The sequence below is a fragment of the Falco rusticolus genome, chromosome 4, assembly GCF_015220075.1.
Source record: "Falco rusticolus isolate bFalRus1 chromosome 4, bFalRus1.pri, whole genome shotgun sequence".
NCBI classification, from domain to species: domain Eukaryota; kingdom Metazoa; phylum Chordata; class Aves; order Falconiformes; family Falconidae; genus Falco; species Falco rusticolus.
The window spans coordinates 25,022,009-25,039,012 of NC_051190.1; the positions used below are offsets into that span (position 1 = coordinate 25,022,009).

The 17,004-nt window shown below is 51.5% G+C and overlaps 1 protein-coding gene across 1 annotated transcript in view; it reads right to left on the minus strand.

The window, feature by feature from the left end:
- The window catches only part of HS3ST4 (heparan sulfate-glucosamine 3-sulfotransferase 4), a 66,869-nt gene extending 50,256 nt beyond the window's left edge, over nucleotides 1-16,613 (minus strand). The window contains exon 1 of the mRNA XM_037387269.1: nucleotides 15,733-16,613. Coding sequence (XP_037243166.1) covers nucleotides 15,733-16,370 — 638 coding nt within the window. The 5' untranslated portion in view covers nucleotides 16,371-16,613. The remainder of the gene's footprint in view (nucleotides 1-15,732) is intronic.
- Between the last annotated feature and the right edge of the window lie 391 nt (nucleotides 16,614-17,004).

The window sequence follows — 17,004 nt, forward strand, 5'->3', positions numbered from 1 at the left end:
TGGTCCCATCCCGCTGGGGCTCCCCAGTGCCTCCTTGGCAGCCCTGGGTCCCGCACCAGCCAGAGCTCCTCCCAGTCACACCAGGAGAGATGTGGAGAGGGACCGGCAGCATGAGCTGGTGGATGGCAAATCCCTTCCTGAGGAGACTGGGCTATTTGACCGACGAGCTGGAGGTCACTCCAGCCTTGGCCAAGACCAAGACCTGCAGACCTCTTCTAAGCACCTTGTGGATAAATTTCAGGTGGGAGAACAGCCTGGCCCGAGGGACGATGTGGGCACATGGCGGCATAGCTTCAGAGCTTCCACTGCATTGTGGGGTCAACCAGCTGCAGCACCACATCCCTCCAGGGCCTGGGCAGATGAGGATGGGAGCAGGGAAGGCTGGTGGCCAGGCTGTGCTGGGTCAGCACGGTAGTCCCATTCTCTCTGGTGACAGCCCGGAGCCAGCACTGGCAGCGACAGGACCCCTGTGCCACCAGCAGTGCGAGGGGCCATGCACAGCCCCCCTGTCTGCAGCAGAGCTCACCGTGTCAGGGCGCCTAAAGCAAAGTGGACAGACGGGAGCGGGTAGGCGGGTGGGAATGATACCAGCATTAATCATTTCCGTGCCACTGTACACGAATGCAGCAGCGCACAGCCTGCGCCGCTCCGCTGCCAAGCACCATGCATGGTGGACAAAGGCACGGGTGACCAGCTCTGCATAAAAGCCACCTGTTCAGCGTAGCCAACGTGGCATGGCTCCACGGGGTGAGACCAGGTCCCTTCCGCATCTCCATACCTCTGGGGAGAGGGACGAGAGGCACCAGCTCCGGGTGCTCTGGGATGGGACACACCAAGCTGTGCTCCGGGATGGGACACACCAAGCTGTGCTCCCATCTCCAGCCTTGTCACTCACACACATCCCCACAGCACCTCGCAGCAGGGGTGGCAAAACCACCCCAGGCAGGCCAGCAGCCAAGGGGTTAAAGTGCCTTGTTATTCCTTTCATACCTGGTCTCCAGGTATTTGCAGACCAAATTTCCCAGAAGCCAAGGCTTTTTACTAGTGGATCTGCTGTAGAACCATGTTATGATAGATTGCAAGTTCCTTAAAGGTCAGATAACACAATACAATTGGATCATATTAGTGAGCGCAGCTACCTGGTTTTACTAAGAAAACCTGTAAAGCAGATTGTTGCAGAGAAACATACATCGTATAATAAAGTCAGTGTAATTGTCTCCAGAAACAATCAATTCCTTTACGAAAAATAAGTCCCGTAATTGTGGGTCAGCGCAGGCACTGCCAGGGCAAGGCACCAGCAGGGTATGGAGTGCAGGTATTGCAAGTCTCTATTTCACAATTTAGGTTACAGTACATAAATGCATTGCAGAAGACCTAGTAGGGAAATAAACAATTTCCAAGTGTATTGTTGAGAGACAAATATTCAATACTTAATTTAATGTATGGTTTGCAGTTAGCGGTTAATCTAAGACAACGCAGAGTGAGTCGTGTTTCACACTGCTATTAAGGAAATGCAGAATTGATTGTGAGTATGATTGAAGATTTCTGAAGAGCACAGTTCCCAAGTCCGTGATGACCCCTCCTTTTTTTTTTTTCTAATTTGCCTGTAATCTACTCAGACAAATCCTTTTATCACATTTATTTCCCTTCCAAGTTACAACCGGTGTGATTAATTACTCAACTTTGCGGTCCTACTTACCCTGCTGTACGCTCTAATTTTTCTTCCTTTTAAAATGGTTTTCCACCGTCCCACTGAAAGTGGCTGTTAACACCCGATCGGGCTGGCAGGAGGTTCCCCCCACCTTGCCCAGCAGCCCTCGTCCCACCCACATCTGGCCATTCTTCTGGAGGCAGTGGGCACCCTTACCCACCCTGTGGGGTGAAGGGCCTCGAGCTTCTTCTGTGGGGAGAGGAACAGCACAAACCTCTTTCTCCAAAAAGTCCGGCACTTGTCAGACCCAGGAGGGTCGCAACCACTCTGCCAGCCTGGAAATTCTCATTTGGTTCTAGATTTAATCTTGTAATGAAAAAGGAATTGGAACCAGCACAACTGTTTTAACCTTCCCTAATCACAGAAAGAGGAGGAAAAGTAATTTTTTAAAACATGTATATTTGAAAACACAAAGCCACGTCTCCTCTCATCCACCTTTAACACCCGTGTTGGCTGTTTGCCATCCGGGAGGAGGAACGCCGCGCTGCTCCCACCCCGTCCTGGCTCCCGCTCCACCACGTGCCATTGCATCCCAGCCAAACAGCAGCAAAACACACGCAGAAAAGCAATTAGATTTAAATCTAGTTTCCTCTTTCTACCTTGCCTTTCTCTTTTCTCTACTTAGATGCTCTTCAGTGTTGTAACTAATATGATTTGTGTTTAGCACAGTGTGAAACAAGAATGATTTATGGGTCTGTTTGCACTACACAGCTACCTGACGCCATCTCAGCCCCCCGAAAGGGCATTCCAAGAGCAGATTGACGAGAGAGTTCTGGCATTACATGTAATTATTTGTATACCCTGCCCACATAATCACTGTTGCTCTGGCTCTCACGATGCCTGTGTACTTTCCTTATACCACCCCAGGCCCTGCTTTGGGAGAAAAAAGGACCCTTGACCAGCCCTTGCCCACGCTGTTTCCATGAACTGATCTGCTGGGTTTAAATTGACGTTTCAGCTCAGATTAACCTGTGCCTTGGCTAAAACAAATATGGGCTCAGTCTGCATTTCATTACCAAGAGCTCATGCGAAGGCTCTGCATGCTTGGGAACAGATATAGCTCAGTGACTCAGGTGCCAAAGTCCTATTGAAAGTCTCTGATCGGCCAAATTTTGTCTGTAGCTCTGAGTGGCTCTGTCAGTGAGGATCCTGCGCCTCTGCGCTAGCAAGTGCCCTTCATTAATTCTTAATGCTGCCCCAAGTACATCCAGTGTCCTCCCTGGCTTGGCAGCCCGCCCCTGCGAAGCGGGGCAGACAATAAACAGAGCCCCCTCCCTTTCCTCCAACATATATCAAGAAGCCAAATGAAATAATGAAAGAAACTCATTTTAATGCCACAGAGGGAATTGTTTTATTGCTAAAGCAGCAAATAGAACTAATTGAATCTGCTGAAAAAAAAAAAAAAGAAAAAAAGAGCAAAGGAAAGGATAGGTGCAGTACACAGACAGAAAGGGCGAACTGGAGCCTGAATATTCATGGGCCTGGAAACTGCAAATCCTTGAATGCAAAATATCTTCATAAATGATAATACTGCCAGTGGCGGTGCATGCACAGTGCTCGGAGACAGGGAGTCGGGAATGTTTGCATTTACCATATATATTTTTTAAGTAATATTATGGAACAAGTTCTCTGGTTCATTAAGCTGCTTTGCACCTCCCTGGTAAAACAAAACAGGCTGGAAGCAGGCACCCAGCCGGTGCCGATTCCCACTCACAGCAAGTGCTGGACAAGGTGCCCACACTGCCTGCGTCCTGCCCGCAGGTGGGCAGCAGCACCTAGAGGGGCTCCACCAGCCCCGTGGTGCCACATCTGCAGGGAGCAGGCACGCCTGGGACAGTTCTGCTGCCCACCAGGGACAGGCAGCTGCCTGCTGGGTGAGGGGGCTGCGAAGGCAGCTGCGATTCCCCCTCCCTGCTGTGGGCTGAGCACAGTCCCACATGGCTGGGCTGCAGAGCTGGGGCACTTCATCCCAAATCACTTCCCATTTCACATGCCGCCAGTTAAACCTGCCACAAGCTTTTAAACTCACTGTTTGCACTGAACCTTAATTTTCAGTGGCAACCTATATATTACTGTAGGGGGTTGCATTTTAATTAAGGTAGCATTCATGTTCTTCATTACAATACTAAGTCATCCAGCAAGAAACACCAAGGATATAAATCCCAGTAATGAAGAAGGAGCTGGATATTCCACACATGTAAGCACAGAGGCACCAACACACAAAGTGACCATTACATGAAGTGAAGGGGGTGCTTCGGGAGAGAATGGATTAGAAATGCAGTTTATACTCTGAAGGGCCACACAACATTCATTTGGCACCACCGCAACTGCAGGCTCCGGCTCGCCATCCCAAAGGCGCAGCAAGCAGCCTGTGGTACCTCAACCCACTTCCTCCCTGCCCCCTGAAAAAAAATAGAAGGCACAACCAGGCTGCACAGGGGGGCTGCCCCGTGCAAAGGCTCCTCCCAGACCCCGACACCCACGGGTGGGAGGGTCGTGTCTGCAGCAGGGACCCTCCACTGGCAGGAGCCAGCAGAGCCACAGGAGGGGGGGGGGGGGGCTTCCCCCGCACCAAGCCCCCGCAGAGTGCCACACACCCAGCATTCGGGGCGACTCAGGGCTGAGCTTGCCCCAGCTCGCTAGAGGACAGAGCTACAGGATGAAACCTGCCTGTCTGCAGAGCCCCCCTGTCCCTTCCTGCACCAGCATCCCAAATCCGCACCCTCTGGGCACAGCAAAGAACTTCAGGCTCTCCTGCACCTGCCACGCACTCCAAGCATTAGCAAAAGTTAATAGGGGGCATTGGCAGAGCCACGCTAGGAAGCACCTCACCAGGCTACCCTGGGGAAGGACCTGGAACCAGGCAACAGAAGACTCACATCCACCGCAACGCCCTGTGGAGACCTGGGCCAGCAGGACTCCCTGCTCCTGAATACATTACCCCCACCACAGTCAGCAGCTTTGAACTTAAACATTAATAAACTAGCTTCTTAAACACTCTGGCAATGGAAAAGCACTTTCTTACCATTGCCTACTGCAAAAAATGGCTGAAGAATTTCTGTTTGCATTTTCCAAATGAAGCAGTCTGTGGCAGAGACGTGGCCGGTCTCCCACAGAGACAACCGCATCCCAAGACGAGTGTGTTTCAGAATATTACATGGGAACAGGGTAGTAATAAAACACCTTGATGTAACTTTACCAGCAGTGGCTCTAGCAGAAAAGCCTGTAATGATCTAATAACACATTTCCCCTGCTGCCACTCCAGCCTCAAGAAATCCAGGGTAGTCTGAGCCTTAAATCCATCCCAGCTCTTCCTTTGTCATTAATTGTTAGGCTATTTATGTTACACATTTTACATACCAAATAGACTCCAATTTCATGGTGGGCTAGACTACAGAAATGCTTCTTTTAATCTTTTTTAATTCTAAAGTAGCATCAAACTTTAATATTTTCTAATGGAGTATACGTTTACTCACATCTAACAATATCACTACAATTTAGGAGCAATAAAAGTCAAGCTCCCATATGCACGATAAGCTTGCAGCTTTATTTCCAAAGTTCAATCAGTTAACCTAGGAGAGCAATAGCTTCCCTACAATGAGTGACGATGCAGAATAATATTTAGATAGCGATAAACCCCTTTTTGCATAGGAAATTGCATTATGATTTGCTGGGTCTCAGAAATTCTCAGCGAGATGCTTTAGTTTACCAATGAAGTTACTGCCTCAGGCATTTTTCCACAGTGCTTTGATTTTTTGGGGGGTTTCTAGAGGATTTTGAGCCGAGTAAGGAACCTTTATTGTTTCTGATCCCAGCGTGTGTAGCAGACCCAGTGGCACTGCCTGCACACCCTCCTCCCATGCTGACAGCGCTAAGCGGGTGGAGGAGCATCCCAGAAAGCTGCGGTGAGCAAGGGCCAGAGCCCCCTCTCAGGCTGGGGCTGCTGCCCCTCCGCAGGGCAGGCAGGTGGGCACTGCCACGCTGCCAGCCGGGGCCTTCCAGTGCTGCCCTGGGCTCTGCCAGGCCCAGCTGCCCAGGACAGAATGCACACGTCATTACAACAGCAATTGCAGCAGATGCCTGGCTAGCTTGGATTGCTCTGGTTTGGCCAGACATTTAATTTATCTTGGGTAGCCATTAATGAAGACTAGCAAGCAGGAGTGCTACCAAGTGCCTTCCCTCCGCTGCCAGGCCCTGGGCAGGTTGAATCCCCTGCTGCCCATGGCATGGGTCAGCATCCAGCACCAGCCACCATGCTTACATCTTCCTTCACAGCAGCTAAAGCACCTTCCCCCTCACACTGTCCAGCTCCCCCAAGAGCCTTTCCAGTTCATGCTTGGCCATCAATTGCAACACTTGCCCTTTCCGCATGATTTTAATGGTGAAGGTAAAAGAGGTAGAGCCCTTTCCTAGGGCACCTCTGTCTGCACTGCACACCACTTGGCTCTGCAGGCCCCCAGCGCCACGGAGCAGAGGCAACAGTCGGTGATTTGGGATTAACACAGTTCAACTAAATAGCCCAGAAATTAGCTTGGAGGTGCAAGTGCGGACAGCACAGGCGAGCAGCAGCAGCAGGATCAATGCTGGGGGTCCCCAGGGGACAAACCAAGTGAGGGCGAACCAAAGGCCAATTAAAGACCTCCAGCAGCAATAACGGCAGGATCCATGGTCTGCCATCAACGTTTCATGAGTCAGCACTTTGGATGTAAAAGGGTCAGTTTGTTTTTAAAGAAGCGGGACTGGAGCCGAGTAATTAACAATTAATAACCTGCCCAAGAGACACTGCCCCTTCCCCTCCCAGATGAGCCAGGAGGCAACTCCTCCTCAGCATCTGAGGGCTCAGAGGTGGGTCCTGAACATGGAGGGGGGGGGCACAGCTGATACCCCAGGGCGCAGGGGCACCCAGAGGAGCCCTGAAGCCCCTGGACCTGGTGCCTCCTTGTAGTTGGTGTTACACAGATTGGGTGGGTTTGTCTTTTCCTTGGCTGGGTGGTGGCAGCTCATGCTGTCAGCTGCTGAATCCAAATGAGAATTTAACACATGCTTCTGACGCTGATGTTAGCTTTCCACGAGCATGCTGGCTGCTCAGCTTAATTATATGAATGTCCATCAAGAACAAATACAAAAAGGGCAGAGCTGAGGCTGAAATAAAGTTATTTGCAGATGTGGATGAACACTAGTAGAAAGTATATCATATTACTGTACCCATCTCAATGCAAGATGAAAGGAAATATGCTCTAAAACAAAGGAGAGCTGCAAATTCAGGCTAGCAGAGCAACGTTGCTCCACTCAGATCCAAAATGATTACCCACTAATAAAGGAGGGGGCCAAGTCCACTCCAGCCTGGCTCTGGAGGGAATGGAAATCAGATATTGGCTTGAAATGTGTTACAGCAAACTCCATAATACAAAACAAGGTCTGGCAGATAGAGTTATTTTTATCCAAAGCCAGTTCTGTTTAGTAGGTCCGCGGCTATAACTGATGTCCCTTTGCTATTTCCTCTTCCCTCCAGTCCCCCTGTCTCAGTTTCTCCAAGGCACTGGTGAGATTGGAGCAGACAACCACGGGTATATTTTGGGAGGATCCTACATCACTTAGCTGTAAAAATCAATTGTGAATTTTGCATCCACCCTCAGCATTTGGCCTGTTTATATTGCCAAATAAATTCTTTAAAGAAGTACTGTACTTCACAGGAGAACTTGTCAAGGTAAATACCTTCATTTACATAAAATGTGACTAGCAATTGAAATGTTAAAGCCATAAAGAGCAAGTTTATGATCCATCCTTGATGCTTGGATATATAATATGACAAGGGGGAAAATAGTGTGCCTTGCAACATTTACTAAATTGGTGTGTTGACTCTGGGGATGGAAATGGAAGATTTGAAAAAACAGGTTGGAGGGGTTTTTTTGAAGTTAGGTTAGGGGTTTTTTTTCCTCTTTTTTCCATAAATATGAATCCTTTTCACAGCTTTCAAACAGTTGGCTTTTAAATACTCTCCTTCAGCTTGGAAACAGCAGCTGCCTAAATAAGCAGACAGCCAGGCAGGGACTTGAGTGGGAAGGAGCTATCTGGCATGTGGGACATCCTGAGGGATGCTCACCTTGGGTCACGGGGGGGCAAGACCCCAGCAGGGGAGGGTCACCCTGGCCATGCACTCCCACACACTGGTGTACCCCAAGAAAATGGAAGCAGCAAGTGGTGCCCGCATGCTGTTACATGTGCAGCAGAGGTCTGAGAAGCAGCTCCTGCAGCCCTGTTGCTCACAGCTGGCTTCGCTGCTCACAGGGAGGCTGAGCTACTCCTGGCATGGGCTGCAGGGCCTGATCCTGCCCACATCTCTCTACCTCCCACGCCCCAGGAGAAAAGGCAAAGCCACGCTTTGCTGGGGCTGACCCCCTGCCTTCGATCTCTACAGTCATTTCTCACTCTGATTGAGAAGACTCTTCTGATTTAGGGTTTTCTTTTAAACTTTTAAAAAGGGAGGGGAAACCAATTCAAACCACTTCAAATCCTAAATAGTACTGTAAAAAAAGTGAATAAAAAGGATAAAATGTACTGTTACCTACATACATACCACAGTGAAATTATAATATCCACACTTAACGCTCTGGAAAGTTTGAAAGTGCATGTTCCTCACCTGAACTCAGTACAAACATTTCAGCCCTTCATTCATACTCATACCCTTCTCAATTCATTGAAACCACTTCAAGCAAAAATCATTTGAAAGAAATTACCTCTGTGTATTACACCACGAACAGTGAGAAATGTCCCACATGAGCCTCTCCAGCCCCCAAAGCAATAAAATTTCCGCTGAAGTGCATGATATAATGACTCAGGGAAAAGAAGTCCCCATGACAACAAGAGGTAAGAGAAATCCATGAAAAGCAGAAGACTCCGACCTCTCTCGATACAAGGTGTCACCGATTTGTGCTGGAATTTTTACTTTGAAAATCAAAAGCCTTTGTCCATAACTTTGAGAACCTGTTGTTCCTCCTTTGCTAGTCTGGGCTTCGAACAGAGCAGAATGAGTCTCGCTAAATCAGAAACCGAGCAGGGGGCAGGCTCATCATTTAAACCCATGAACACAACCACCTGACTCTTTGCGTCTCTTTTCCAAAGGGGCTGTTTTTCCCCAGGCCTATTTTGGGTTTTTCTGTAGCATCTACATGCTTGAGCAATACTGCATTCACACGCAGAGCAAACCTCACGAACTTTGACACTACAAATAACACTTAAACCATTAGCAGCAAAACGCTGTAGCGTTAGCGCATTATTGAGCAAAATCCTACAGAAAGAGTGTTTTTGAAAGCACGGTGCAACAGGTAGATGATTTCAGGCCTGGCAACATACAATGGTTCCCTACATGCTCCAGAAGTTATTGGAAGAGGTGTCTCCACCTTCCTTGGCCAGTTTTCTAAGCCTTGGGTTCACAACCTTCCCGAGCGCTTCTGCGGAGAGGTGTTGGGCTGCTCCCACCTGCGGGGTCCAGCCATGCACTAGGGCTTGGCGTGGGAGTGGGCAGGACCCAGGCAGGGCACTGGCAGGACATAGCCCTAGTGCACCCTCCTCCACCCTGCAGAGCCAGCGGTGCCAGCCGCATCCCTGCCAGGGCTGTGGGGCAGCTATGTGGGGGCTGCCAAGGGGCTTCAGCACACGGCCTCGCTGGCTCCCACTGGCTCTCTGTACTGCATGCCCACCATCACCGCAAACAAATACATTTTACACGGAGGCAGGAGCAGCAACGAGCTCTGCAGGAGCAGGCGCTCCAGAGCTCTCCCCTGCCAGCGTGTTGTCCCTCGCACTTCTTTCATGCTCTTTGCAAGAAGAGTGAGCACAGTGCAGAGGGGCTACAGGTGCTGAAAGCAGCTGCCATTCCCATGGCTACAATCAAGTAGCCTGTGGATAACCATCATCAGGTGACAAAACCCTGCAAAGAGGCCACATTCATTCCTGCATCCCATCCCTTCAGCTGAAACAGAGCAGAAAGGCCGGGAGGAGACTGCTGCCCAGCAAGGGTACAGGGTGGGTTCCTCTGGCCCAGCACACAGGGTGGGGGCCAGGAGACTCCCAGCTCTGGCATGTGGCAGAATCACTCCTGTAGCTCTGGGTGCAGAAGAAAATCCATGCCTGATGCTGGAGTGACCTCTCTCCCAGACAGATGAAACACCGGGACCAACCAGCAAAGAGCCTGGCTCCCTGCTCACAGCCTCCAGCCTATAACCCACCGGAGCCCGGACCCTCTGCCAGCTTTACTGAGAACCAGACCCAGGCATCAGTGGGAGGTCACTGCTGTACTTCTGTGCTTGCTCTGCATGGAAGACTTGGGCTAGAAAAAACAGTGCACATGTAGGATCTAACCCAGACCTAAAGGTTTAGGAAAGGTGGAGGGGACTAAATATTGAAAGAGCTATGTTACATGGAAATACTTGTACAGTCTTCAACCCACATTAATCCCAATGCACTGGATCTGCAGAGGAGAGAGGGCAGCTGAGTCACTACATTTCAGCAAAAGCCGACTCACAGCAGGTCCCAGGGATTAAAAAAAAAAAAAAAAAAAATCAATACACTTTCCTTAAGTTACCAGAAGTGCAGAGGGCACAATATACTGGGAAGGCCTTTTGCAGAGAAACACGGCAGTTACCAGGCTTCTGCAGTGGTGCCCATCATTAGCGGCAAACCCTGATCTATCTGTCCACTGTAGGTGTTCCTGTAGTGCCCATCAGTAGAGACTCACAGTGCTGATGGAAGTGGTTTGATTTTCTGAATATCCTGAGCTGATCAGAGAGGCCACAAGCATTACCCAGCAATGCAATTACAGCTCACAGTGAGGGTCACGCTGTGTGGGACCGAGGCTGGAATGGCCCCAAGCTGTTGCTGTCCAACAGCTGTTAAGGGATGCTGCAGGGGGGTCTCATCACACATCCTCAGACATGACCGGCACCATTTCTGCCAGCAGCCACAGTGGCGAGAGCCGAGCACTCCGAGGGAGGTTCAGGCCCAGTGCATGCAGAGACGGCCCCACCACACACAGCAGGAGGGTGGGTGAGATGGCCTGGGGCCCCCGGCAGAGCAGAGCCTGCTACAGCGATAACAGTGCATGACAGCCGCTTCCCCGATACAGACGGGTTTCATGTCCACAGGGATGTGCCTGAAAGCATTGGCTCCACAGCACAGCCAGCTGCTCCTTGGAACCGCTGGCTTGAGAGCACATGTTTATTACTGGGAGAAGAGTTCCCTGTCATGGCATTATTCATTATTTATATGAGGGTAGCAGCTCACAGAACAACACACAGGCCTGACTGTTAGGCAAAATGCTCCAAAAAAAACCCAGACAGGCGGTGAAAACAGCATTAGACATGCAAACCATTTCATTGCCTGTCATGGTGACTGCTCCTTGCAGTGGCTGCAACAGGGCCGCTCCATGCATAAAGCTACACCCCTGTGTAAGTGCTTAGCGTGTGGAGGCCTAGGGCAGAGCAAGAGAAACGTGGTCTAATTACAGAGACATTGCTGCAGCTTCTGTGTGAAGGCTCCACGGAGAGGGAGGCAAGGAGTAAAGCAATGTGCACGTACACATAGAATTTAACTCCTGGTTATTTAGAATAATCTTCCAATCAGTGAACTTTGAAATGCCGCAATTTAAGTTCACCACTATCAGATAGTCTCTGCATTCTGGAGATCATATTTTTGTTAAAACTGTAAATTTGTTTTCAAAATACTGTTACAAATCCCTAGTTTTTGGCTAAACATAGGATGCCAAGATAGCCTTGAAAGTGTGAATGGACAAAACTGAACCAGCTCACTGTGCCGAGCCTGCGGGCAGCTGGGAACAGCAGACTTGGAGCGCTGGGCTGTTCTGCTCAGCTCAGGGAGCTACTGAGATGCTGAAGTGCTGAGGTCTGCACTGGCTGGTTGCACCAGCAGAATGACCCAACTAAAACACCATCTGTCCCAGTGCTAAGAGCCCTCGCTCTCCCCACAGCCACCCATAACTGTATCTCCTTCAACACCTGCAGACTGCTCACCCAGCAGTGTCTGAGCATCTGCACACATGAAACTGTCCCACCACTTAAACCACTGGCAGCGCGGCAACCGCACAACACCAACAGGATCACCTCCCCTTCTCTTCCAGTCACATGAAGCTACTCGGGACCACACAGAAGCCAGGGCTCCCCTGCAGACCCCACATCCAGCCCTCCAGTACACAGCCACTCCAACAGCTGTCGCAGCACACACCAATCCAAGGGCTGCAGCACCACAAGGTGACAAATCTGTCCAAGTGTCGGACACTGCAGGCAGTTTGCAGTTTCCATTAGCCACAACATCCTCTCATGCTTGTGTCCCCTCATTTCATGCCCAGGCAAGGAACTCAGGCATATCCCAGATAGGGCTACCATGCTGGTAGTCAGCTAAATTCCTTCTGTGCTCAGAGGCCTCCAAAGTCTCCCCATCATTCTGCTGTCCTTGTTGCACTCTCAAACAGGGTCTCACAATTCATTTCCAACCGCAGGATAGCTTGGGGCAGAGCTCACGGCATGGGACATGCCCACTGAGGCATGAGCATCATGCGGGAGAAAGCATGTCGCCTGTGCAAACGCCTCCGGTCCAGCCTGGCAGCAGGGAGGTGACCCTGTGCCTGGGCGTGCAAGCAAGCAGAAGGACACTCGAGCGCTGGCTAAGAATCAACAGCAGTTCCTACAGGGAAGGATGGCGTATCCTGCAGTTTAGAAGAAATGAGTAGGTGAAAGAGCGCTGCCAGCAACTTCCAAAGGAAAGGCAGATACCTGCTCCTTGCCACAACCTTTGTCCATGGTGGGACCAAGTTCTGTCATATTGTAAAGGATGAAGTTAGCAAAAGAGAATATTTTCTGCCAGGTATCAGTGTCCTGGACTCGAAAGAGACAGACAAAGACATGCAAGTAATGCATACACCAGAGAGAAGTATCGCCACACCATTAACAGAAGGAAAGGTTAAAAGTCAATTCCTACTCAGCCTTTAACACAATTTAATAGTAGTCAGGTTATGTTCTACATTAAATTTCCTAGCTTGCCTCTTTTTTTTTTTTTTCTTGTCAACAAAACTTGATGTACATGGGGGTATTACATGCAGTTTAAGGAAAGCTGTAACATTGAACTCATCTTTCAGACCACGCAACATTAGGACGTACGGAATCACAAATAATTACACAAACAATTCTGGCAGCATAACACTAACCAATCAAAACAAGCCTTCGACCCCGTTCACGTCAGTACATGTGTAGGAAGACCTCAGTTCGGTGATTTTTACATAAACTTTGACCACAGCGCTAAAGCAATCACAACAGCACAGCTTTCCCTAAAGGTTACCAGGAAAACAGAACAGACTGCAGAGAGCTGGTGTAACAGGCTCACCACACTGCACCAGCCAACAGGCAGAAAGCTGTATTTGCAACAACTTCAGCCTGAGCGCTGTCCCAGTATAGATTCTGGCCACAGGATTTATAGCTGACTAACCTCAAGGCAGAAAAATCATGAATGGGACACATATAAAAGAAATGGTAGTGCTTAGGTGCTGTCTCCATTTTACAGGCAGAGAAACTAAGGTGGGGAAACTGCTTCTCTTCCCTACAACTCTGCCAGACTGGAAGATTTTTTCAGTGTTGAATGACAAAGCAAGGGAATCCTGAGGGTCTGCCGTTTCCTTATTTCGCTACACAAGAAAAAACTCGACAGTATTAGAAGCTAACAGTTTGTAATGCATAAGAAGAAGTGTTATATGCAAAATATAAACAAGTGATAGAAGTCACTGTAAGGAGATGCTGGTATAAACACTTCAATAGTTGCTTCCTTGCTTAAAGAAAATTGACATTTCTGTGGATAGGAAAAATCTCCAATTACTCTACCTGGGACACAGCTGCAAGCAGCAGTCTTCTTGGTGCACTCAATCAGTAATCTCAGAGGAGGTCAGGAGGAAATAGTTGCTGCTGTGGATGGCGATCTCTCCCCCCTCCATTTTTGCTCAGTATTTGCACAGCACCGAGCATACCAGCCTCCTGGACCATGACAACAGCCCAGCAGCAGTATCACACCAGGGGAAACCTGTTGCTGCTGCTAAGGTGCAGATTGCCAGTGCCATGCGACCTGGTGTCCTATCCCAGCAAGGCTGAAAAACTTTTGCAAGGAGGAAAATGCTGTTTGGGTTGGGCAGGTGTCAAGATGGCTTTAGGTTAAACAATCAGGGCAAATCCTCAGGGCCACAATGACAATTAAGCAGCAATGTAATTTATTTATCCCATAGCCAGAGAATCCATCCCCCAGCCTGCTCTGCCCAGGACCCTGACAAGTTAGCTGTGACCCAACCTTTTCTTCTTCCACCTCTCTACCAGTGCAGCACAGCACCAGTGCTAGAAATCAGCTAAACAAGCCACAGAGCTACTGCAAGGATGAAAATTTTTAAAATGCATTCTGCAAATGAAAACCTGTGTGTGCCTTTTACTCTACGAGAGGAGTTACACCCACTCTCTAGCCCTTTTCTTGTAGCACGACTGTAAAGATGAAAAAGCTGCTGCTTGCCATATTCAGTGCTTGATCTTCTTCTGCCTATTTTGAATAAAACCAAACCTTTTTGTGTGCCACTTTCTAGCCTCTTCTAGCAAGTTTCTAAACTTATTTTTCAAGGTAAGCCTTTCTTGCAGGAAAACTCAAGAAAATAAGACACTGTCTGAAATTGTGTGTGTATATATATATAAAACCACAATAGCCACAGTCAACCCTTTATTCCTTCCTCATGTTTGCACAGCACCCTGAAAACACTCCCTGAGACAAACACACTTTCTCAGTGCTGATGTCCACTTCACTGAAGACCCTCAAGAAAGTCCTTCAGCATTTTAGCAAAGCCAAGTAAATGCTACATCAAATAAATGTTATGAAGACACTGCTTCCACAATTGCCACAGAAAATTGCCTGGAGTTCCTCACATTTAAATACCTTTGACATGAAGACTGTGTACTCTATTTTAATGGAGAATGACCAGAAAATCCAAGCAGCAACTAACTTGCTGTTGCTATTTATTCTTCCCTTTGTTTTCAGAGCAGCTAAACATGCTAAGCACAACAAAAAGAAAACTTTATCAGCTTAGCCACAGACTATTTCTTACAAAGAAATTGGTACGGGTTGCTTTTAACTGTAAACTACAGAACTACTAGTAATTTGCCAGTTCCACTGATGTACTACATTCTTTTTAGTTTTGAGATTTTTAAAGAGAGAGAGAAATCCCTGAGCCATCACAAATCCTTGATTTGCTAAACCTGCCAAGGCACTTCACTCTTCATTACTGCAGTCCAGTATTTTTTAATAATCAAGACTTTTAGCATAAGATTCCCTTAAAATGTTACCCTATATCGGACAACAATATTCAGAGACTTCTTCACAAACAGAATTAGATCTTGTCAATGGAAAAAAAACTTTGACGTGGAACTTGTTGAATAAAGAGCAATCTTATTTGTGAAGTCAACCCTGCAGCCTGCCTGAACGCAGGCAACCTTCTTCGTTTCAAAGCCCCCAGCACCACCTGGAACAACTTGCAATCTTGTTTATTTCAGTAATTATTAATTACTGACCTATTTAGACATGTTTCACACCAAGTGCAGCTGAACTGCCGAGTGCCGCGTGTACGGCAGTTACAGCAGAGGGATGTTTTTACACATTTTCTGCCCTCCCCCCCAGAACACCGCATTTCAAACCACCGCGGCTGCCAGGCGAGGCACCCACCCGCCCTGCCCCGGCGGCGCGGTTCAGCTGTCGGGCTCCGCACCGGCTGCGGCCACGCAGACCCGCGCAGCGGCCCCCGCCATGCCATCGCCCAGGGCCGGGGTCCCACCGCCCAGCCGCCTACCGGGGGCATGCGGGGGGGCGCCGTGGACCCCCCGCCCCACGGCCCCGCGGGACCCCCTGTGCCAGCGCGCACGGACACGTTCTCCTCCCGCCCACCCCCCCCCACCGCCGCGGGGTCGGGACCCCCGGAGCCCCCGCGCCCTCACCTGTACCACTCCAGCCCCTTCTCGTAGTTCCTGTCGAAGAAGTGGGGCTCCGTGCCCACGGCGCGCACGTCGGGGTGCGCCCGGATGGCCTCCAGCAGCGCCCGCGTCCCCCCCTTCTTCACCCCGATGATCAGTGCTTGCGGCAGCCGCTTCTCCCCATAGTCCGGCGTGGTGCTGCCGCCGCCGCGGGTCCCCGGGCTGCCGGCCCGGCTCAGCTCCTCGTCCGTGGTGCTCGACTCCTGCGGGTCCCTCTCGAAGGCTCCGCTCTGCACCGTGATCACCTCCCCGGGGGCCAGCGGCGTCCGCAACCAGGCGCCCGCCGCCCCTTCCCGGCTGCCGTTGGAGGCTCGCGTCGGCGCGGCGGAGGGGGCCGGGACGCCGGGGCTCCCCGGCGGGCTGGCGGGGGAGCGCGGGGCCCCGAGGGCCGCCGTGCCGGGGAGCGCGGCGGGGGAGCGCGGCGCCACCGTGCCGGGGAGGACGGCGGGGGAGCGCAGGGCGCCCGGGCCGGTGCCCCCCATGAGGCTGTAGCACAGGTAGGTGAGGCAGAGGGAGAGGCTGCACATGCAGAGGAGCTTCCGCGCCGGGGGCACCTTAGAGCCGCGCCCGCCCGGCACCCCCGGCTGGGCGGGGGGGGACATGGCTGCTCCCCGCTCCTCGCCCCGGGCACCGGGCGCACATGGTGTCAGCCGCCGCCCGGCCGCCCCAGCCGCATGGGGCGCCGCTGCCCTCCCGCCCCGCCGCCACCGGTGGGGGGGAGCCCCGCATGGCACGGTCGCCGCCGGCCCCCGCCGGGCACCGGGGCGCCTGGGCTCAGCGCGGCTGCGCTCCGGTGCCGCCGGCTCCGCACTGTTGCCGCCCGAGTTCCTGCCGCTAAACTTTGTGGCGGGTGGGAGGCGGGAGCGCGCTCCCGGCGCGGGGAGGGCCCGCCCCCGCCCCTGCCGCCGCGCCGAGCGCGGGGAGCGCGCCGGGCCCCGCCGAGCGCCGCGCCGGCACCGCCGGGCCGGACGGGGGCAGCGCCGGGGCAGCGCCGGGCGGAGCGGGGCAGCGGCCGTTCAGCACCGCGGACAGCGGCGGGAGGAGCCGGCGGCCGCGCCGGCCCGGTCAGGGCCCGCCTGGCTGCAGCCCCGCTGGCGCCGCTCGCCGCACAGCCCCCGGCAGCCCCCCGCCCCGTCCCGCCGTGCCGTCCCCAGGGCTGCCGGGGTGCGAGGCCTCCAAGGAGGCAGCGCCAGCCATCCTCTGCAAATCCTGCTCCTTCCCCTCAGCAGGAATCAC